This window comes from Typopeltis vanoorti, chromosome 22 (genome assembly GCF_054136105.1).
Source record: "Typopeltis vanoorti isolate ZY-2024b chromosome 22, IOZ_Tvanoo_1.0, whole genome shotgun sequence".
NCBI lineage: Eukaryota > Metazoa > Arthropoda > Arachnida > Uropygi > Thelyphonidae > Typopeltis > Typopeltis vanoorti.
Window position 1 is genome coordinate 22,688,926 of NC_143570.1, and position 24,983 is coordinate 22,713,908.

A 24,983-nucleotide genomic window follows, 5' to 3' on the forward strand; every position below is an offset into this window, starting at 1 on the left:
ACATATAAACCCATGTGTTCCAATTTAAATATCAGCATATCATGTGGTGCCCTGTCAAATGGCTTTGTAAAATAAAAAAAAATAGCATAACATGCCTTTCCTTCATCAACCACTCTTGTCACTTTCGTACAAAAGGCGATCATATTACTAAAGGAAACGTGCCCCTTAACAAATCTATGTTGACTCTCACAGATATCATTACCCTCATGTGCCTGATGCTGTATATGGTCCCCTCACTATTTTCTCCAAGATCTTAACTGATGAAACACAAACTGTTCAGACTAATTAATTTTCACTGGGTTGCCACAGATGATGCTGAATGTAATGTATGCTTGTTTTGTTATTTACACTGTCAGTTGATGCTGATCTCCCTTGATTTTGAGATGCAGAAGAATGGAATAATATTCTTAGGTTATTTTGTTTACATTAACACCTAGCTGGCTTCTAAGCAAGGTCCATCCACAGTGATGGTGGTGTCGAGCATAAAAGTCCATATCGATACAAGGTAAGTGGAAATATTGAAACAATTCAATGGTGGTATTTTGTAGTAGAAATTGTGTTATACATGTGATGTTAGTTCATCAACTCTTTATGATATAAAGTAGAAAAGGGACAAAATAAAAATTAAAAACAATAATTATGCAACATAATTTTTCTTCATTCATCCTTTTTGAGGTTTAGTTATTTCCACACATTAACTTTTTCTGGTGTTTTAGTCATTGCCCACATATTGTCTAAGAAGAGCTCCTGATTGAGATAAGTTATTCTAGGAATAATTAAGTATATATGTGTAATTGTTTGAGTAAGAGCGGCTGTAAACATTGTGCACTACCGGTATTATTAGTGTGGGGGATTTTTCTTGCCTAAACTTAATTACGAAATTGTTATTATTAGACCTAGTAACCTGCAGAGAAAAAAAAAAAATGGCGGCGGCATTGTCATTCCATGATTTTAATTTAGATTTCAGTCATTTCGTTAAGTGTGAGGTCTGTTATATGTATTCCTTCAATTACATAAATGATTTGTGGATGTTTAGCACGGATGGAAGAGGGGGTGTGTGACCTAAACGAGGAACTGATGAATGCAAATATGAAATTGATGACAGAAAGTGTTAGTAACGAGAATGTCGTGGGAAACATGAGTGCACATTTGAAAGAGAAGGATGGTGAGAAAGACAGGCGAAAAAATGTTAAAAAATCAGGAAAAAAGAAAAAGAGCAATTTGACAGCAGTAACGGATGTTAAAAGGGATGAAAGTGAGGCGAGAGTGGCGGAAGGAAACGAAATTGAGAGAACGAATGAAACTAGAAATGGCGTGACGCAGAAATTGAAAGTGAAATAAATCGAAAGAATGAATGATGGTGAAAGTTGGACGCATGTTAGACCGAAAGTATGGAAACAAAGAAAGATAAATGAGAGTGAAAGTGAGAAGAATGATAGCGAAAGTTGGACGTATGTTGGACCGAAGGTATGGAAACAAAGAAGGATGAATGAGAGTGAAAGTGAGAAGAGGGGGTCGAGAGTTAAAAAGTTAGAAAGATTTAATGGTAGAGAGAATGTGTCGCGAGATTCGGAAGGTGAATTGGATTGGATGAGGCAAGAAACGAAATGGATGTGGAATGAAATTAAGAAAATTCAGGTCAAAACTATTAAAATAAATCATGATGGCATGAAAGAGTTAACGAAAGATGAGCAAGTGGCGTTGTATGGTGACTCCATTATTAAAGGTGTGCTAGAGGATAGAATGCACAAGGTATGTTTTCCAGGCGGTAAAATGGGTAGAGTGATTGAGGCATTGGATATGAGGTGGGAGCGAGCAAAAGAGTTAATAGTATTAATTGGTACAAATGATTTCAGAGAGGACAAAGAGTGTGTCAGAATGGATATCAGGAGGCTGCTTGGAAGGATAAAAGAGAATAGTGTGACAGGAAGGGTAGTCAGTGTGTTGCCTAGGTATGACTGTGGTGAAATGAGGCAGAGAGCAAGTATTATGAATGATATGCTGGCTGAAATATGTGAGGAGATGGGAGTACAGTTTGTTAATGTGTGGAATGAGTTTGAGGGATGAAGTGAGCTGTATGGGTGTGAGGGACTGCATTTGAGTGGTTATGGTGTGAGTCGCTTGGAGAGACTACTGCTGGAAGGTAGAGAAGTGAATAAAGAGAATGAATCATGTCGAGAGGGGAGTGATGTGGAAGAGCAGGAGAATAAGACAGGATAGATTGAAGAAGTGGATATGAATGGGGAAGTGAGTGGTATGAGTATAGAAAATGAGAGAATGGGTGTGCAAGAGGAGCAGGGAAACGGGGAGGCTCAGGGTGGACAGGGGTACACAGCGTGAGAAAGGTGAGAGCATGTGTAGTCAGGAAAGGAATGGGATGACCAGGAATCAAAAGGAAACAGTTGGAATTGAAAAGGGTTCTAAAATGAAGAAGCAGAAAGGGAAATGGCCTCAGTCTAGCATGGAGAGATCATATCGAGTGAGTGGTATCAATGGAACTAGCTGTAGATTCAGAAACGAGCTGTTGTGTTTGTATTCCAATGCTAGAAGTATAAGAAACAAAGCAGATGAAATGATTGCACTAATTGCATCTGTTCACCCAAAGATTGTTGGAATAAGTGAGACATGGTTGGAAGAGGATGACATCCTGACAGGAATAGAGATGTAAGGGAATGATGTGTTTTCGTGAGGATAGAAGGGGTAAAAAGGGAGGGGGAGTGCTATTAATGATAGAGAAAGAGTTATGTCCATACAAAGTAGAGATGCAAGACGGAAATATTGCCAGTGGTTTTGAGGCAGTATGATGTGAGTTAGAGGTGAATGGAATCAAATACTTGGTGGGATGTTGTTATAGACCAGGTAATGTGGATGGTGGTGATAGTGAAATGTATAGTCAAATTAGCAAAGCAAATAAGAAAAGGGTGATCATTATGGGTGATTTGAATTATGGGAATATAGACTGGAATGATGAGATAGCAACCGGAAGTAAAGAAAATGAGTTTCTTGAGTTTTTGAGGGATAACTACCTCAGACAGTATGTAACAGAGGGCACACAAGGATTAAGGGTCTTGGATTTGGTCATTTCATCAGAGGATGTAATTATAAATGAGGTGTCAAATCATCCACCATTTGGTGAGAGCAACCAAGAGGTGATTACCTGGGTGGTTGCCAGCAGCGTGAGGACCCCTGTGAGAAAAGGGTATATGTGGAACTACAAGTGGAGTGATTATGAAGAGCTCAGGAGATAGCTTGTGGGTGTAGCATGGAATGAGGATTTAGCTGGAAAAGAGATTAATGCAGCTTGGGGGATTTTCAAAAACTATCTAGTAGATGCAATGTCTAAATGTATTCCAAGGGTGAGAAGGTTAAATAAGGTAGGTGTGAAATGGATGAATAAAGTGATCAATCATGCGATACAGAGAAAAAGGGCATTGTGGAGGCAGCATAAGAGAAATGGAAATAACCAATTTCATGAGGTCTACAAAGACCAGGCAAGGAGGGTGACTTGGTTGGTGAGAGTAGCTAAAGAGAGGTATCAACAGCAGTTGATTTGAATTATTGAAGCCAAAAAGAATCCTAGGGAGTTCTTTCGTTATGTAGCCAGCAAAAGAAAGAATGATTATGGAAGGATGACATTGATTGGAGAAAATGGCATACAGACAGCTGTTGCAGAATGTGTGGTGGAGATACTTAATGAGCAGTTCATAAAGATCTTTCAATTTTGTGAATGTGACTTCATGGAGAGATTGAGAGCAGTTGATGATGGGGAGGAGAGACTGACTGTAAGTGAGCAAGAGGTGTTTGGGGAGTTGAGTAAACTAGATGTAAATAAGGCTGTAGGACTTGATAATATATCACTGCATATTCTAAAGGAAAGTGCCAGAGAGTTGACACCTTCCTTGACATATTTTTTTAATACGAGTCTTGCACTTGGTGAAGTTGCTAAGGAGTGGAAGGAGGGCACGATTGTGCCACTTCATAAAGGAGGTGATCAAACTCAAGCATCAGACTATAGGCCTATCTGTGCGTCAGGTGTTATGGTTAAGTTGTTGGAGAAGCTTGTGAGAACTGGGATCCAGAGTTGGGTAGACAACAATGGTATAATCTTTGATGGACAGCATGGATTTGCTAAAGGGAGGCCATGTTTTAGTAATCTACTTACTTATTACAATAAAGTGACTGCTTCCTTGGACAGAGGAGAAGGATACGCAGTAATATACTTGGATTTCACAAAGGCTTTTGATAGAGTACCTCATGATAAGTTGACAGTCAAACTAGAGCAGATGGGGTTGGATATTAGATTAGTGCATTGGATTGGAGACTGGCTATATGATAGGTATCAACAAGTTGTGTATGGGGGGTGCGATATCCAGGAAAAGGAAAGTCACTAGTGGAGTGCCTCAGCTCTGTTTTAGGACCATTACTATTTAACTTGTATATTAATGATATTGCCAAAGATTTGGATGGAGATGTTTAGTTGTTTGCAGATGATGCAAAGTTGGGATGAACCATAAAGAGTATTGAAGATGTTGTGGCCTTGCAAGAAGACTTGGATAAATTGAGTGATTGGGCAGGGAAATGGGGATGTGAGTTCAATGTTGCAAAATGTAAGGTTTTAAAATTTGGAAAACAAAGATGGGATGCAGAATTTATGCTCGATGAGAGTATATTGTTGGAGGTAGAGGAAATAAGAGATCTGGGGGTGATAGTGGATAAGATGTAAAATTTAGGGGACACATCGCCAAAATTGTGAAGACAACACAAAGGCTTCTGGGAATGATGCGGAGGACACTGACGTGTAGAAGTAGAGAGATTCTTGTTCCGTTGTATAAGTCTTTGATTAGGCCACACATGGACTATTGTGTCCAGATTTGGTCACCGGGTTTTCAGAAGGATGAAGAGATGTTGGAAAGGGTCTAAAGGCGACTGATTAAGGTAGTTTCTGACCTCTGGAATGTTGAGTATGAGGAAGGATTGAGAAGATGTAATTTGCAGAGTCTGGTGGAGAGAAGGAAGAGGGGAGATATGATAGAGACCTACAAGTTGGTAAGGGGTTGTTAAAAGATCAATGGTGGAGAAGTTCTACAGAGAATAGTGGGAGGTCAGGGGGTGAACCAGAGGTCATCCCTGGAAAATGTAGAAAGAGGGTGTGAGTAGGGGAGTGAGAGGGAGGTTATTTTCGTGCAGAGTTGTGAATGATTGAAATGCCTTGCCTGAGAGTGTGGTGTCTGCAAGGAGTTTGAGTGTGTTTAAGGTTCAGTATGATGAGATGTGTGTGTGTGTGATAATAGGACCTCCCAGATGAGTCTTTGACTCCATGAGGTCTTGGGGTAATAATAATAATAATAATAATATTTTAATTGTTTCCGGTTATTGTGTTTACTACTTTTGTCAACTTATTTTTTTATGGCCACCATTCGGTTTCTTATGCTTTTAAACAATTTATTAATAATAATATTATCTCAGTTAAGTTCCAAGTTTATAAATTTCAAGTTTGTGAAGATAAAAACATAACGTACTGTATGTCTGCACCAAGGTATATGTTTCAAAATGCATTATTTATGTCATAATAGTTGTAGTCATTAAAGCACAGGTCAAAGCTAGTGCATTCAAATATAGGGTTCTCCTTAGCAAAATAAGCTAAGGAGAACATAAGCTAATACTATATTTTATTGACTTAAATGAGATCACAAATGTGAGTATAGTGAAGGATGTCTTCAAAGAGTTAAGAAGTACCATGAAATTTCTGTTTTAGCTGACAAGCTCTTTATTCCCAAGAAAGTGTATAATGCTGATGAAACTGCATTATATTGGCGATGTATACTGTGAGGGCCATTAATGGAAGAGGATGAAGGATCCATAGAATTCAGAAGAAAGAAGTTCTTTATGAGTTACTTGAGGCTGCAAAAGGTGTTATATGGGACCCACTATCAAGGTTAGCAAGTAGACCTAATTAAGAAAATCTGGCTGACTGGATAAACATCGATGAAGTAACACTGTTCTTTATAACTGTACTGACTCAGAAAAACTGTGCATCCCTTATCTAACTGCAGATTCAAGAATATAACGCCCTGTGAAGGCTAAGTATTACACACTTATCATGAACCATTTGTTAGGTGTTGTAAATGATAGCAAGCCTTGAGAAATATTAAGAAAAATCACTTAATAAGTGCTTTAATTCCTTGCTAGTATCTGAAAGAAGATACAAACATCAATACTAAAGAAGCACTGGCATAAGTTTTAGCCTAATTTGACATGTAATAATTTTCCTGATGAAAACAGTGACAGTGGCTTTCTAGGATTTAATGTGTGAAAGAAGTCCTTTATGAGTTGCTTGAGAATGCAAAAGGTATTATGGGACCTGCTGTCAAGGGTACAAGTAAGCCTAATTGAGAAAATCTGGTTGGATAAACATCGATGAAGAAACACTGCTTCTTCATAACTATCCCACTCTGAAATTATTGTTCTGTATCCTGATAAAAACAATGAAATTGATGCATATTATAGTGATGAAAGTGAAACCAATGTAAATAAAAATTTATTAATCACAGCTTAATTGATTTGATGGATGAATTAATCCAAGAGTTAGATCAATGCACCTATGTTATGGAAGGAACTGATTAATTTTCATTTGATGTATAAAATATTATACGCAGGAAGATCAAAGCACATTAAACAATTTCACTTTAGCATGTTCTGTTCTCCCTGCAGCAGTAAAGATACATGATGAGCAAGTTAACATAAAACAAACAATAATTGCAGTCCTAGACTTCCAGACTGTTGTGATTTAGCTATATAATCTGATTAAAAAATTCTAAATCCTGCCACTTTTGTGAGTGATGCTATTGCAACATTCTTTGTAAGTAGAACATTTAATAAACCTATTTTCATTCATAGTGCATCATTTCCACTTGAACTAATCCAATTTTCCATTTAGTTGACATTTAATTTGCATTTATTGCCTATTTAATTAATAATCCTCTCACATTGATACTAATAAACTTATACTGTATTACTTATACTACTACCTGTTTAATTTATCACTTAATTCAAATTTAACTTATATTTAATATTTAAGTTTCTACTGGTTCATGGTAGAAACATGAGCAGAGGTATATACTTAAAGATACCAAGAAATTACTTGGTATCCACAAAAATACTTGGATAAAGGATATACCACCCAACTGGCCATATGGATAAAATACATCACTCTGCATACACTTTGCATCCATCATATATTTCAAAGTAACATCAATGGTATTACAATATTTTAATATGCACTTCGCATCCATGGTAACCTTGACATTATAGACTTCATAGTCGGTTGGGTAGTTAAACCAACTATATAATTTCTTGGTATCTTTAATTTATAGTATAACCAAGTGGAAAAACTTCCAACAAGAGGTATAACTGGTGGATTGGAGGTGTACTCATGAATTATTACAGGATCTCTGCTGGTCAGGCAAAACAGCTAATCCAAGCATACTAGAAAATTGGTGGTACCTCTACACACACACTCATATACACATATAATGATGTATGCATCCAACTCAAGTAGCCTGTAACACCAAGGAATTGATAAAAATAAAATGCAATGAACTAAGAAGTTAATTAAATACAAAACTTTTACTCAGGCTTCAAATGTGTGGTAATTTAATATTGTAAATAATAGTTAATGTTTGAACCTTCATAAATCAAAGTTTGCAGTTTGAAATTTTCCTCATTAAATAATTTTTAAGTTTTCAATAAATTGTATTTTGATTTTTCAGGTGTGTTGCTTCACTATGAGGATACAACTCTCAAGGATCTCTATTTTCTAGATCCCCAGTGGCTTTGTGATATGCTTGCTCATGTGGTAACCATCAGGGAGATTAACCCTTTTGCAAAAAATGGTTTGTTATTTTTCCATAACATTTTGGCATATTACCTTTTTTTTATAAATATTATGTATGGGTAACATATCAAATTATTCATTTATATAATATTCGGTTGTAATAACAGAAAGAACTGTACAAGCAAACAGAATGTCAGGAAACAGCACTGTCTCCTTAAATGTTGATCTTCATACCATTCTCCATTTGCGGGTTCAATACTAATGCTTATCTTCAGTAATATCCTGGCCTATAAACAGGAAAAGAAAAAGCAATGTTAGGCATCATTCCTGGCATATGATCAGAAATTCTCACAGTGCATTTGATGAAGTACAATGGAAATTATCCATAAATACACTAGCCATACTAAATGAATACATTTCAAATAATTGCCTTAGGCCTTCTTAAATTTGTTTAGGGGAGTTAATTCTACTATACTTTCTGAAAGTTTATTCCAGATTATCTGTTCTTTCACTAAATTAGTGCCTTTTTTTGTATACTGACAGTGGATCTTTATACTGTGGACATTTGCATTTGTTGATTTAAAATAGTTTCCTCTAGTTTACAGTTCCTAGGTAATGAAAAAAAAAAACCTATTACACTGGTGTCCAAAACCTAAAGGATGAACGCTATTTCTGAAGATTATTACAACCACAAATTCAGATGAATTATGACAATTTGTACAACTGATGATTTTGAGTAGAAAGTGGGTATCCATTCAAATTTCTGAATCATTCGCAAGGAGGCCATGTGGTTGTGCTCAACAGGATAAAAGGCAAAAGGCTGCACTAAGTGAATTTTGTTTAAAGGAAGCTTTTTTTTTTTTTTTGTGAAGGAATAAAGTTGCAAAATCAGATGTCTTATGTCTCAAAGACATCATCTAGATGATTTCAAACAGGGAAGAATTATTGGAAAGCTTGAAGAAGGCTCCAGAATTACTGATATTGCCAGAGATTTTTGAATCTCACATAGTGTTATATCCAGGCTCTGCAAAGTGTTTCAAACCAATGAAATGTGTTCCAAGTGTCTGATAAGAGGTTACCCTCACTCTACCATGGAGCATGAGGACAGATTTTTGGTTATAACAGTAGAGCGTAATAGCTCTCCCTCCTGGTAAGTCAGCTTGCAAGACGGCTCCATTTAAACACACATACACAGATAGTTCAACAATCTGTGGCAAGACTATCTGTGATGCGACAAGTAAGCCTATATGCCCAAAGGCCTGTGGTTTGCATTCTTTTATCCACAGCTCATCATAGAGCACGTTTTCAATGGTGTTGTATCTATAAAAATTGGACAAGATACCAATGAACTAATGTACTCTTTACAGATGAGAGTTGTTTAATCTTTCCTCCAATTCTAGATGACACTTGATCTGGTGTGAAAACGGTACTGCTTACCATTGCAAGAATGTTCTTGAAAGGGAATAGATATTGTGATGCTGGGGGGTCATGGTGTGGAAGAGGCATTATGCTTAATGGATACACCCAGCTACAAGTACTGGACAAAGGGACTGTGACTAGTGAATGATATTGCAATAAAGTTCATCAATGTCATGTTCAATTGTTTCTTGTTCCATTATGCTGTATGAAAGAATTCATTTTTGTGGATGGCAGTGCTACACCACATCATACACAAGCAATGGAGATACTTCTGGAGGCCAAGGATATTAATTGAATTGAGTGGCCAGCATGCTCCCTTCTATCTCAACCCCCATATAACACGTTTGGGACACAATATGGAGACACACTGCTGCTTGAAATTCCCCTGCAGCAAACAAGACTTGATCTGAAGGAGGAGTAGGCGAGTTTGCCTCAAGAACTCCTGAATCTTGGTGCTAAGCATGGTACGATGTTGTGAGAGCTATATCACAGTTTAGGGTGGACATATTCCATACTGAAATGTCTCTCCTTATAGTATTTTGTAACTTTGTAAAAAATTGTATAAAATTTATAACACAATTTTTGTGTAACATAATTTATTATTATTATGCTGGCAATAAATTTATGTCCACATTTGGCTATAGTCATGAAAATTTTTCATATACAGGTAAAACTGTAGTTCGTGCTTAGCTTTTGGAAACCAGTTGCTTTGGTCACCTATGCAGGAGTTGTAGGAAAAGATTGATGCCAGGAAGTCGCTTGTCTTTGGGTGCTTTAACAGTGACATCTGAATGAGAGGGGGTGGAAGTGCAGATAAGCAGAATTTGCATCCACTGTTCTGTGCAAGGGATAAGATGGCATAGTGTCCATTTCAGTTATTCATTTGGAGCAGTGTTTGGATCAGAGGATAAGAAGCAATAGTCAGACCATGAAAATAATTAGTAGAAATTCTGGAGGATATCCTACAAAGAGCAGAAGGTTGGGGATGGTTGGAAAAAGGGCGTGTCATGAGAGAAAGACTTGCGCTACATTGTGATCTGAATTACTTAAGGAAGAAGTTACTTTTGCAATGTATCTGGTTAAAAAGAGATTAAGAGTATAGGAAGAGTAAAGAGGGGTTATCAGATAGATGTATGATTGCATTAGATCATTACTTTTAGCAAAGACTTCCACTTCTCATCCAGCTTGGTCATTGATGTTGGAAAAAAGAGAGCCATTTGGAATTGTGGATGTTAATGTTGCATAGGAAGATGACCTTACTGCTTTTATAATTGAATTACAGATGATCATGTTTCATGGAGAGGAAAGTTAAGAGGTGAGAACAGTTTTTGGAGTTTGGAGACTGGTAAATGCAGCAGAATATATTATTAAATGGGGAAAATGGTACCTCAAGATAGAGGAGATAAAAATGCAAGGGATTTGAAATTACCCACTCTCTGACAAGCAGTGTCAGATGCCACAAAGACACATGCCACCGAATAGATAGACTGCTTGGCGGCATGTTTTTGCCTGTCATTGAGTGGAGCCACTGCTGAGTCTCCTCTCATGGAGTAATTCAGGGCAGGAGTGATTCTTTAGGGTCTCTCGATGAGATTAAGAGTGATCTTATAGATCATCCAGAGTTTTTGGAGAGGTATCCTCACACTTTAACATACCTCAAGAAAGGTTGAAACTGATCTGGATAGTGGCCATTCCCATAATGCATGGCATTATGCACACCCTAAAGGATGTGTGCTTTGCATTATGGGATACTAAGGCAATTGATGGGAAGGCATTAGCCTCTATATACAAGTAGCCTAGTACAGAAGAAACTTCGCACACAAACTTTGTTTGCTTACACGTGGACAAAGGATTAAGCTAAAAAATAATTTCTTGGCATCTTTAATTTATAGATGTAGAGAATTATAGGGCAGTTTATATAGCATGCTTTTGCAGAGGTTGGAGGTTTGAGTGTGTTAAATGTAAGATTAATATTTTTGGTTAAGATGAATGACAATTATGATATCACTTGTCTAGAATAATTTAATGTTCTGTTGAGGGTGGATGGTTGGTTGGGTTGGAATTTCCCCAATAGGTGTTGCCCAAAGGAGTTGCTCCTCTTAAAGGATTTCTTCAAGAATATCTCCTTCTTAATGAAGTTTCAACCTATGGTGAATTTTCTCAATAGAACATTCACACATTAAACGTCATATTAAAAAGAATGGCACATTGATAGAGATATCTGTTGTTTTCTGTTTCTTATTCTTTGTATCATTTGCTGTCTGAATGGTTTCTGAACATGATTGTCACTTGCGAGATGTCTTGGTAAATTTAAGCATGAAAGACTCAAAGAAATCTGAAAATTCAGTGCCACAACTTCCTACCTACAACTGAGCTACCCTTGGACACCTATTATCTAGCAACAGTAAATGCACTTAGAAGTGGTTACTAACGCAAGTCTTGAACCCTCTCCCTGGACAATGGGGAAGGATACTTACTGTGAAATGGTGATCCTTGTAGTTGAGTCCATTATTCAATTGATTCCAGCCATGCCATTCAGTGCCATGTCTCACTGGACCAAAGCAGTAAATCTACACACTATCAAGATATTTTTTGTGTAAATGTTCACAGATCGCATTACGTAGAAAATAATGCTGTTTTTGCATTGGATCCCAGTGTTGTCTGGAGAATAGGAAAGTAAAAAAAGACTCAAGAGGAGCATGGAGGTCTCATCATAAATAATAATATTAATAATAGTAATAATTTACTCCTTCTTTAATGATAAGCAAACAATAATGAGTTAAGAAAATAGTTTACGATCTTTATATGTGGACTACGGAACTTCCACAATGTGTCCTACTCCATGGAGATCTTATAATAATAAAAATAATAACAACAACAAAAATAATCTTATCCCTCTTTCATAATTTCAGAACTGTGTTTAATCTTTAATTCTATTTTTTTTTCTTCCTTAGGAATCATGAAAATTGATGATTTGAAGCAGTTATTCAAAGGCCAAAATCGAGCAGATGTCTCTAGCTATATATTGAACCTGCTTAATAAATTTGAAGTAGCTTTGAGTTGGGATAATCACTCTCTACTTTTGCCTTCATTATTGCCAACTGAAGATCAGCTCAGAAGCGGTATTCCTGGCTGCAACATTAGGGTGAAGTGCAATTTCTAACTGGATTTTAAAAACTTGTCAACTTGTTATACTATGCTAAACAAAATTATTAAGGCTAATTGTTTGAAATGAACTTCATAAAATTCTCATAATCAGAATAGATCTTAATTTAACAATTAAGAAAACAGACAATTGCAGGCAAGTTAGTGAAAATATCACGTGAGATGATTACTGACTTTGGTTTCTGACTGAAACCAAAATTGAAATGATTCAACAAATTTTACTACCCAACTAGCTATGATAGATGAAATGTCATCATCAAATTCCTGACATATACCCTCAAGAAGGTGTATAGGATATGATAGTACTACATAAAACTTACATCATTACTAACTTACTATCTACAATTTTCCTCCAAATCAATCTGTTACTTGTTAAGACTCCAACGTTATCAGATGTTATATTTGTATCTTCTAAGGTACTTTTTACTGTATCAATCCACCTATATCTTGATCTTCCTCTGGGTCTTTTTCCTGTCAACATGGCAGAGAACACTTGTTTTGCTAATCTTTCCTCTCCCATTCTGTTTAAGAGATCATACCACCTGATATTAGCTCTGCTAACACATTCCTGGATGCTAACATTTTTAATATATTGCCATTTGTGGCATCAATGGCAATCCCTAATCTTTCTGAGGATCCTCATATCTGCAGTCTCTAGTCTTTGGTCAAGTGTTTTACTTCTTACCCAGCCCTCAGATCCATAAGTTAAAATTGGTTTGAACACTGTCTTATACAGATAATTTAGTGTTTTGACTAATTTCTCTCTTATTTCATATAAATTTATTCAGTTGACTTCCTACCATATCAGCTTTGTTGATTCTGTTTTCTATTTCTATTTAATTTACGATTTTCACTAAAATTTTCACCTAAGTAGCTGAAATGTTTTACTTGTTGTATAGGTTCTCCATTCACAATGCAGTTTTATGTTTTACCCTCCTGATCCTAAGTATGTAGTCTGATAATGATTTCTTAAATTATTGACTTTTTTCTGTACATTACTTTGATCCCTCTCTTGCAGTTTCTTAAGTCCTCCCACTTCTGTAAGCTGCCCTTCTAGTTTGTCATAATCATCAGATTCATGGTTCCACATATATACCCTTCTTAATTGAAATTTCCACATGCCTAGCCACCTCCTAAGTCAAGGGTACATGTTCCGTCTCACTATTCAAATCAAAGTGATTGATTGCAAACAAATTTCTGATGCTGTTACCTAATCCATCACTCTGAAACAGCAGGATCTCTTCCATCACATGCTTTGTTAGGTAATTATCTCTCAGTAGCTGCATACATTTCTTTCTTTTCACATGCCCTTTCCTCACTCCAGTGTATTCTCCCCCCCCCATAGAGTTGAAGATTTCTATGAATTACATGCCCTATGCACATTGAGCTAATTTGCTGATACATGTCAGTCACTTCTTTTGCAGCCCCTGGTCTCTAGTAGCAACCAACTATTTTATCCTGTTTTCATTTATGTCACACCAGATAAATTAAATGCATCCCCTAACCCTAATTTCTTATTCTTCTACCCTGGCTGGTTACTGCAGTTAACATGATTTCCTTTGCTCTTATGATTTTCTTTTCTGTCCTCCCTGAAAATAATGTATTCCTACTGAGAAAGAGAGCCAAAAGGCTTCACTTCGGCAATGCAAAATTATTCAAATTAAGTGGATATTGAATCCAACATTATTTCATAGCCAATAGTGTTTTACATTATGGTAAAATACTAAGTGATCGGAGCTTGCTCCACTTTTCCTACGAGTTGCCCATCATGAAAGGTTGCCGTACGTTTGTATCCGCCGAAACTTTTATATTCTCTATATTCAGCATGAAACTCTTGTAGTTTCTATATTCGGCTATGAAATAATGTTGGATTCAATATCCACTTAATTTGAATAACTGTATTCTTATGTTCTGATCCTATAAAAGGTATCCTCTTCCATCAACCAAGTCTCACTCTGCCTATTAAGTTTTGGCTAGTTAAAGATAACACAGTCCAACACAATTTTTGCTGACTTTTACATGAGACTTATTTTTTACTAATTTGGGTGCGCTGATTTCAAATATCAAACCCATTTTTCTCTATCACGTCAGGTTTTTCCTCTATGGCATTTTCTTTTTGCTAATTTGTAAGTTTTTGATAGTTTTAAGGAGGCAGTACTATTTAGAGGATCAAAAAATCGATTTTTTAATATTATTTTCTGAAAGTGTGTACTTTTAAAAATCTGTTCCTAACTTTTTATCAAGAAATTCGAAAAATTCCCGAGGATATAGCCTATTATTCAAAGCGGTGCGCAGATCCCCCCCCCCCCAATCACCACAAAAGTCAACAAAACTCGATCATATTAAAGAGCATTGTCGACAACCTTGTCAAAAATACAGACTGGAATTGCCTACTTAAAATAAATCATCCTGTAACATTATATGAGAATTTCCAACTAAAGTTCATAGAAATATACAAAAAAAGCAGCAACAAAGCCTGCACAAATGAGGCGACAAACAGACAATAATCAATGAATAAATGGCGATATTGCCATTTATCCATGGATTATTGTTAAATATATATAAATAGTATTACTCCAAAATTGATTTAGATTATTGTCTAAATATACTAAATAGTATTACTCTAAAAGAAAATCTATGCAAAAAATTAAAAAAAAGTCACCCAATAACACATATTTGCAAATATTGTACACAAACACAAGAAATCAAAGCAAAAATTCATAGGGCAAAAAGGCACTACTACTTCCAAAAATTCATGGAATATAACGACAACATGAAGCAAACATGGGCTACACTCCAACGAATTAGTAACTCGAAAAAAGAAAACTTCAGCACAAGATTTTATTGCAAAAAGCTTCAGTCAGGATACAAACCAAGAGGAACTAGCAGACTCATTCAACCATGAATTCACAAATAATATTACACAACTCAAAAAAGACAATCTACCAACAATCAACAAAAAACTACTGACACAAAGTCAACAACAAACTATGTATTTTCCACCTGTAACAAAACAGGAACTGAAAGAAGCATTTTTACAGCTAAAACCAAAGACCACTCCAGGAAGAGACAAAATAAGACTCACAGACCTTTTAACACACTTTAAACAAATAAATCCAATACTTTTGAAACTCGTGAACACAATATTCGACACTGGCATTATTCCACAACAAGTAAAAACTGCAATAATTATGCCAATTTACAAACATGGTAAAAGAAACGATGCTCAGAACTACAGACCAATAGCCCTACCAGTAATTTCAAAAATTTTAGGAAAAATAACACACACCAGACTACAGAACTATTTACAGAAGTACAACATCATCTCACAAAACCAATGCAGCTTTTCAGAAAACAAAAAGCACCATCACTTTATTAGAAGACATTGCCGATGCAATAAACAAAGCTCTTGACAAAAACAAGTATGCTATCCTTATACTGATTGACTTAACCAAAGTATTTGATACACTTGAACATGACATACTACTCACCAAACTATACTCAATAGATATAAGAGGAACACTGCATACCTGGTTCAGGAACTATCTCTCAAACAGAACAAAAGTAACAAAAATAGGTACATGTCACAGCCGGGGTATACAAATAAAACACAGTCCCTCAAGGTGCCATATTATCACCCACTCTGTTCAACATATACAGTAATGATGTTCATAACCTGGCCATAAGAAGTCAAATATTTCAGTATGCAGATGACCCTGCAATACTAGCAGTCCACACAGACATCAACACAGCTCTCTCTAAAGCACAAGACCTGAATGAAATGACAACATACTTCTACCAAAATGCAGTTGTAATCAATGGCACCAAAACACAGATGTTAATACTCTTTCTTTTCATATTAATGAATTTAGGGACACAAAACACACGTGTCGAAAAGATTATTTTACTGATTAATAATAAAATAATAACTTTACGTTTCGACCCCTGCATTGAGGCCATCTTCAGAAGGAAACATGTGTATAAGAACAAGCTACATGCTGTTGCACTCTATACAAGTAAATTACATCTACGTTGTTAACTAATCTTTTTTCTTTGCCTGCCCTCTAGTGAAAAAAATAATAATAATAATAAAAATAAAATAAAATAAAAACTACAATAAACTCTGCTAAAGTCCTCACATACTAGGATTCTTCTGGAATTATACAGGTTGCTATTGAATGTTCAGGAGGGAAAGAAAAAAGAAAAAAAAACACACTTCACCAAGTCTTCTTGTATTGAGATTTTTCTTTGTGGTTGCTATGAAGGTTGTAGATGGGTCCTCCACGTTCTTGGAATTGTTAGACCATCATTTTTATTCAGATTCGGAGGACAGATGTTAATAATACACAACCCGAGAATCATGCTCCCCGCACAACTATCGATACACTGTCACACATACCACTGCATTAACAACAAAAAAACCTGCCAATGTCCCAAAATCAAACCTGTAACACATGCAAAATACCTTGGTCTATCGATGGCCACCTTAAATGGACAAAACATATAGAATACCTACATACCAAACTCCGCATCATTGCAGCGAAACTCTTCCAAGTAAAAGACATGGTATCTGCGAATCCCTACTCAGATACAGTATAACAGGCTATGCAAACACATCAAACGGCCACCTAACAAAATTGGAAATATTACATAGGAAAATTGTGTCAATAGTGATTTGGACACCTTATACACAACAGCCAATATCCGACCAGCACATAGGGGATACACAGAATCCTGAGCATTAAAAATCTGAAACACTACATAATATTACTAAGGAATTACTTCAACATCACTCATCAAAACAACAGAAACACATATTGTATAACACAACCCACAACAACTCTCTACCCTACATCCTTCAACAGCTCATATGGTTCTTTGGTGAGATCACATTAGATATCCACACTACTCAACAACCTGCGAAATAATTTAAAACACATAGACAACTACAGAACATTAAAACACGAACTCTGGAAAATATACCAACAAAGTTAATATACCATTAACACTAATACAGATCACAAATCACCAGTATCCAATACCTACATCCCATCCATAAACAGTAACAACAACATATATAGTGAAGGCTAATCCCACTCTCTTCATAAAAGCTAACCCAAGCTTCGAAGTAGGTGGGATTAAATCTGCCTCACTCATCCACACGTAATCCTCATAATCAAAGACTGCAAATTATGTAACAAAACAGTCAGTACGGTGTATAATAATAATGAAGATACAGATATTAAAAAGAAAAAAAAGTATATGAATTTGTATCCAAAGAAAAAAATATTGAAAAGAAATAATGTGCATTAAGCCATACAGTATAATGTACAGAGCATCAAGTGTAATATGCATTAATTGTAAATATGTAAATACTCTGTACGATGAAAATAGAAAATTTGTTATTTTATATATAATGTGTAAGCATGCAAAAAAATGTCTGTAATAATCATATATATGTAATTTGTCTGAGACATTATCATATTATTATTATTATTATTATTATCCATTATTCAAAAATTCCATGTAATCTTCATCGTTAATATTAGAACGCGTTTTATAAATATAGATGCAAAAAAAGTATGATTATCAAAATTTTAATTGAAATGAAATGTAGAAAATGAATCACATATGCAGTACTTAGTGCTAAATTTTGTAAAAATTGCAAGCTGGAATGTCACTAAAGATGATTACTGAAATTGTGTAAATATTTCAGAAATCAATAATAAATGAAATAAATTATTATTGACATGGACAAGCTGTGCACCATTACACCCAGAGAGGAAACTAGGTTCATTCAACTGACAACATATTTGTCATACTGAATTTAAAAATTTTTAAAACTACCTACATTAACAACATATTCTGGTAATACATTCAATTTACCCATAATTCTCCATGTAAAAAATCTCTTCACATCCCCTCTTCATCACACTCCTTTTACAAAATCTGCTCTGATTCTTCCTCTCTTGCCTTCTAACTCTGGATTAATCCAATACAATCTCCTCAATTACTTAAATGTCTCTATCATGTTACCTCTTTTCCTTCTATCTACCAAACTCTGCAATCCACATTCCTTCAACCTCTCCATAGTGAACATTCCAGAGCCCTGATATTGTCTTAGCCACTCATCTGTCGACTCTCTCTCCAATGTTTCCACATCACCATGAAAACCAGGTGACTAAATCTAAGCATAGTGGTCCAAGTGTGGTCTGATCGGTTCTTTATACAGTGGCACAACTACCTCCTTATTCCTACATGTTAGTCTATGTCTTATCATAAAGGTACTACCATGGGCAGTCTTTGCAACACTTGCACTATGCCCTCTGAACTTCAGTCAACTGTCAACCACCACTCCAAGATCTTGAATCTTATCCACCTTCCTGCAGTATGGTGCCATCAATATAGTACACAGCCTTATATTTCTGCACTCCAAAATGCAACACCTTGCAGTTATTAATATTAAAACTACACCCCCAGTCCTTTGTCCAAGCCAAAATTCTATTCAGATCTTCTTTGAAGGGAATTAATATCAACAGTACTGATTAAAATTCTCCCCATCAGCAAACAACTGAGGATCCTCAGTCAATCCACATGATATATTATTTACAAACAAGTTAAACAGCAGGAGCTCAAGAACAGAACCCAGTGGCACACCACTAGTTACCCTCCTTTTTTGAGACTGCTCCGTCATACACAACTTGCTGGTATCATTCAGAGAGCCAGTCTCCAATCCATCTGACCAAGGCACTATTCATTCCCATCCTCTGCTGCTTGTACACCAACTTGTCATGTAGTATTCTATTATCTTTTCAGCACCTTTATTACAACTGCAGTTATACAGACTGTCTATAATTGGAAACATCTGTCCTAGAACCATACTTGTCGACTGATAATATTTTGTCTTCTTACCACTCCTTAGGAGCCTTACCTACTGCAAGGTTTCATTAAATAACCAGTCCAAGACCATACGTAACTGTTGTACACATTCCTTAACAATACGTGGTGATATGTCATCTATTCCTGCAACCTTGTTAACATCTAATTCAAGCATCACCTGATACAACCTGTGATTCTTTCACTTCCAGTTCTCCTGATACTTGCCTCTCTTCTACATATTGCACAGCATCATTTACACCAGTGTGACATACTAATGAAGTAGTAATTCAGTAATTTCACTATATTCTTTGCAACTGTCATCCTGGCATGACTATCCACGTATTGTAGTTGTGATTACCCACTATTTTTAGTGCAATTTTACATTAATTTTTCAACATGTGATTGTCTGTGAAAATACTAGTGGTGGTGGTTGGCGGTAGATGGCATTGGTGTAGATGATGAAGGTAGTTGTGGTTAGTGCAGTGGTGGAGACAAAGAGTTGTAGAGTAGGTACCCTCCCTCGATGAGTCTTTGGACTCCCTGGAGGTGTTATGTAATAATATTAATAATAATAATAACATGCTAGAAAAACTGTGATTAGAATATTATGTTCCTTATAATATATATGTACTAGAAACTATACTTGATCGCTTTTGAATCTGTTCTCTTTCACTATATCTTCATCTACTAAAAAATCAAGTAACTCAAACTATGCACAGTTTCCATGTTATAATCTTCTTATTCCTGCCTAACAATGTCCTCTGCATCATTGCAATAATCTTTTGTAATGTCCTCACAATTTTAGCAGCATACTTCCTCCCATTAAATTTTAGGTCCTTATTGATCATTCCCCTCCACTCCAGCAGATAAGAGATCTGCTCTTATTTCCTTCACCCTTCACCTCGTGTAAGATATCTTACCAAAATTATAATCTGTATCCCATATTTGCTTTCCAGATTCTAAGCATTATACTTTGTGACATGTTTAGAACTTTGTGAATTTGTAACTCCACTCTTTCCCATTCATAAAGTCATTCAAATTCTCCTGTAAATCCACAACATATTGTAAAATTTAATGCTTTTTATTTTTCTTTAACCTTTTATATATTCTTGATTTGAATATATATTCACTATTCTTTATTAACTTATCTTAACTTCTTTTTCTTGTCAGTCATAACTCCGAGTTGTAATCTTTGCTTGAGCTAGTCTTATCGCTTTTAATCCTTTAGTCTACAATTTCTTTCCCCCTTCTCAAGGTCGTAACTATGCTACTTTCACGTGTGTGGAATATAGATTCAGGAATTGCCTCTGGCTGGAACCAATTCTTTTGTCTAACTAGCTAGCTTTCTCTTACAGTGATCTTTAAAAATTTATTTGTATAACGACTGCGCCATTAAAGATTGCACAATAGAATTGTTTGTTTTTCCTATACTTCTAAGAGAAATGCTCAGCGGAACACGGAATAAATCTCTAATATTCAATTCTAATTCAAGCAACGTTAGATACTTAAATTTAGTCAGTTGTGGCTATCTTTAACTTTATTATTATTATTATTATTATTAAACAAGACCTCATGGAGTCAAAGACTCATCTGGGAGGTCCTTTTATCACACACACATCTCATCATACCATGTCTTAAACACACTCAACCTCCTTGCAGACACCACACTCTCAGGCAAGGCATTCCAATCATTCACAACTCTGCATGAAAAAAACCTGCCTCTCCCTCCTCTACTCACACCCTCTTTATACAGTTTCCAGGGATGACCTCTGGTTCTCCCCTGATCTCCCACTATTCTCTGTAGAACTTCTCCACCATTGATCTTATAACAACCTCTTTACCAATTTGTAGGTCTCTATCATATCTCCCCTCTTCCTTCTCTCCACCAGACTCTGCAAATTACATCTTCTCAATCTTTCCTCGTACTCAACATTCCAGAGATCAGAAACTACCTTAGTCAGTGTTGCCTCTGGACCCTTTCCAACATCTCTTCATCCTTCTGAAAACCCGGTGACCAAATCTGGGCACAATAGTCCATGTGTGGCCTAATCAAAGCCTTATACAATGGAACAAGAATCTCCCTACTTCTACACGACAGTGTCCTCCGCATCATTCCCAGAAGTCTTTGTGTTGTCTTCACAATTTTGACGATGTGTCCCCTAAATTTTAGATCCTTATCCACTATCACCTCCAGATCTCTTATTTCCTCTGCCTCCAACAATATATTCTCACCAAGCATAAATTCTGCATCCCATCTTTGTTTTCCAAATTTTAAAACCTTACATTTTGCAACATTGAACTCACATCCCCATTTGTTTGCCCAATCACTCAATTTATTCAAGTCTTCTTGTAAGGCCACAACATCTTCACTACTCTTTATGGTTCGTCCCAACTTTGCATCATCTGCAAACAACTGAATATCTCCATCCAAATCTTCGCCAATATCATTAATATACAAGTTAAATAGTAATGGCCCTAAAACAGATCCCTGAGGCACTCCACTAGTGACTTTCCTTTTCCTGGATATTGCACCCCCATACACAACTTGTTGATACCTATCAGATAGCCAGTCTCCAATCCAATGCACTAATCTAATATCCAACCCCATCTGCTCTAGTTTGACTGTCAACTTATCATGAGGTACTCTATCAAAAGCTTTTGCAAAATCCAAGTATATTACTGTGTATCCTTCTCCTCTGTCCAAGGAAGTAGTCACTTTATTGTAATAAGTAAGTAGATTACTAAAACATGACCTCCCTTTAGCAAATCCATGCTGTCCATCAAAGATTATACCATTGTTGTCAATCCAACTCTGCATCCTAGTTCTCACTAGCTTCTCCAACAACGTAACCATAACACCTGACACACAGATAGGTGTATATTTGGATGCTTGAGTTCGATCACCTCCTTTATGAAGTGGCATAATCTTGTCCTCCTTCTACTCTTTAGGAACTTGACCAAGTGCAAGACTCGTATTAAAAAAATATGTCAAGGCAGGTGTCAACTCTCTGGCACATTCCTTCAGAATGCGTGGTGATATATTATCAAGTCCCACAACTTTAAGGACACACAGGTTCTATATTTTTATGAGAAGTGCATTGGTAAGTTGAAATCAGGCAAGTTATTAACTCTTCAAACAAAACAATTTATTCATATTAAGACATGGTAATTACAACATAAAGGAGATAGGATTTCACACATATCAAAATTATCTGGTTCCCTTCAATTCAGCTAAGTAACAACGCTTAGCACGTGTCTGTTTCTCAAATTACTTAAATCAACAATTTTAGCCTTTAGCTTAAAACAAAGACAAATTTATATGTTCACATATACGTCAGACATGAGGTCAATTTCACGCACACTTCAACTTCTTTTAACTTGGATCATTAACAGATTTATGCTTAACTAAGCTTCACATTCAATCTATAAGTATGGTTTTCCGACTTCATAACTTTATGATATGCTAGCAACTATATAATCAACATTCCTTGCCCTAAGGTTGACAATCCATGATAGTTCTACATTAATCTTATTTGAAACCTGTCTCAGCCAGTTCAGCATTCAAGATCCTAGAGATCACAAATATAATCTTCTTTTCCCATTAGAATTGCAAACAGACTCTATTCCATGGCTACAACGATACAGCATTCTCAGAGATCACTTAAATAACTTCACGATGGGACTTCTCGAACAGGCTGACATCGCCGTTAAAAATATCCTATCATCATCGAAATACTGCTAGCGGGATATCCTTCCCCATCCTTGGAACGGCTGGAACCAGGACCCTCTTCGAAGCGACACCAGAACAAGTCAGGAACAGAGCACCTGTCTCCTTTTTATTCTACCTTCATGGCCTTGGGACTTCTTCAGATCGAGTTCCCCGGATGTTCTACCAGGAGTTCCTTCCCCCTTTACGAAATCGCTGAGTCATGGTGGGAAAATTCCGTAACTCTCTGACCTTCGCACGTGGAGTTAGCCTCAGGTCTACATCTCTAATCTACATCTCTACATCTCTAGTCTGGGCTATCTCTTTGTTTGTACAATATTGGTAGTCAAATAATTTAGTAATTCATTCTAATATTTTACCATATTACATAAAACACTTATGAAAAAATGTTAATTAAACTACAACTATTTTGTATTGACTTTCTTTCTTAAGTAAAATCGGTATATAAGAGTTTTGTACAAAATTCTTTCTATACAAGATTTTACAATATACTCTATTTCTCATAGTTTCTTCCAATTTTGCTTAATTTCAAACTGTTGCAATTTTCGGCATCATTTGTAAACAACTGCATATCCCCAATCGATAATAATAATAATAATAACAGTGATGATAATATGCACATAAAGAGAGTGAAGTATATGCAACCAGAGGTAAAATTCGTTATTTTAAGGAAAAAATATGATTTTTAGGGCATGAGAAGGATAATATTACCTGTAGGTAATATAATATTGGTTCAGGTAATGTGACACCATGACCTGGATGCTAATGGTGGTAATTGGGTTATGCATGGTGTGGATTATAATTCCACTATCTTCAGAGGTAGATCAAGTGTATGTAGAGAGTGGGATTATTGTTTACTGTTTGTGTTTTGGTGTATATGTGCATGTTTAACCTTTCAGTTCTATGGATGTGTTGTGCCAATTGTGATGGTTCCACTTCCATAGTTCTTGTTAATGTTTAATAACTATTTAGATGTTTTAAGTTATGTGGAAGATTATTGAGCTGAGGTGGTATCAAATGCTTTCTCACAGTTGCACCACATATATTAATGTCTGGTAATATAAAGAGGAGTAATAGTCTGTGTTATGTACTGTGTCTCTATGCTTATTGTAATCATTATAACAATGGTTGTTTAATATGATTACATAGAGCTCACTTGTGACGTGCTTAAAATTTTATGTGAGGCTATTAAAGAGTTGGTCAGTATTTTGTGTGTTGGCTCTCCAAAGCACTGTAGAAATTATTTTATATAACATTTCTACTTTGGATAGGTGAATGTTTGCACAGAATGGTATTACCATATCTTAGTACTGTTTCATGGATGCCATGGTAAATAATTTTCTTAGTGTTGATTGGAGTGGCATTCTTTACTTGAAACAATTTAGCTGCAATAATGCAGTTTTTTTTTTAATTTTTTAAAAATTATTTTATATATATATATATACTCTATTTATTTATTTATTTACATGTATTCAGTCAATTTATTCCTCAAGGGCTCACTTTAGTGAGTATGAGAGTGGTGAACCTGAGGTACCTAATGCTGGACCATGCCTTATTTCATGTAATATACATCTGTTATATTATCTGTAGACCAGTCCCACCTCTTCTTTCTTTTTTCCTTCTTGCTCCTTCCATCCCTCTCCTCCCAATCTTTCCTATTTTACTTTTATTCATCTATTGCAGTGGGAGTCTGCCTTCTCTCCCAGGTATTTGCCTTACCTAGTAGGCTAAACAAACATGGAAGAATACAATGGCAAACTACTTCTGTATATATTTTGCCAAGAAAATCTTATGAACAGAGGCTTAAGTAATTGTGATATAGTGCTGGAAGATGGGACACCCAGGTCAGAAGGCATTAAAATGGCTGTCGAGGAAGAACAGAGAGGAACTTCCAACGAAGTTAAAGAATGATGAAGCTGGATCAAAACCTTCTGTAAGTTCAACTTCTGATAGAGCTAA

At 36.0% G+C, this 24,983-nt stretch overlaps 1 protein-coding gene across 2 annotated transcripts in view; it reads left to right on the forward strand.

The window, feature by feature from the left end:
• Positions 1-24,983, forward strand: part of LOC150094209 (leucine-rich repeat serine/threonine-protein kinase 1-like) — an 803,235-nt gene that overhangs the window by 495,210 nt on the left and 283,042 nt on the right. For both annotated transcript variants that reach the window (XM_090412317.1, XM_090412318.1), the window contains exons 19-20: positions 7,770-7,892; positions 12,208-12,398. In XM_090412317.1, the coding sequence (XP_090268443.1) occupies positions 7,770-7,892; positions 12,208-12,398 (314 nt within the window). The remainder of the gene's footprint in view (positions 1-7,769; positions 7,893-12,207; positions 12,399-24,983) is intronic.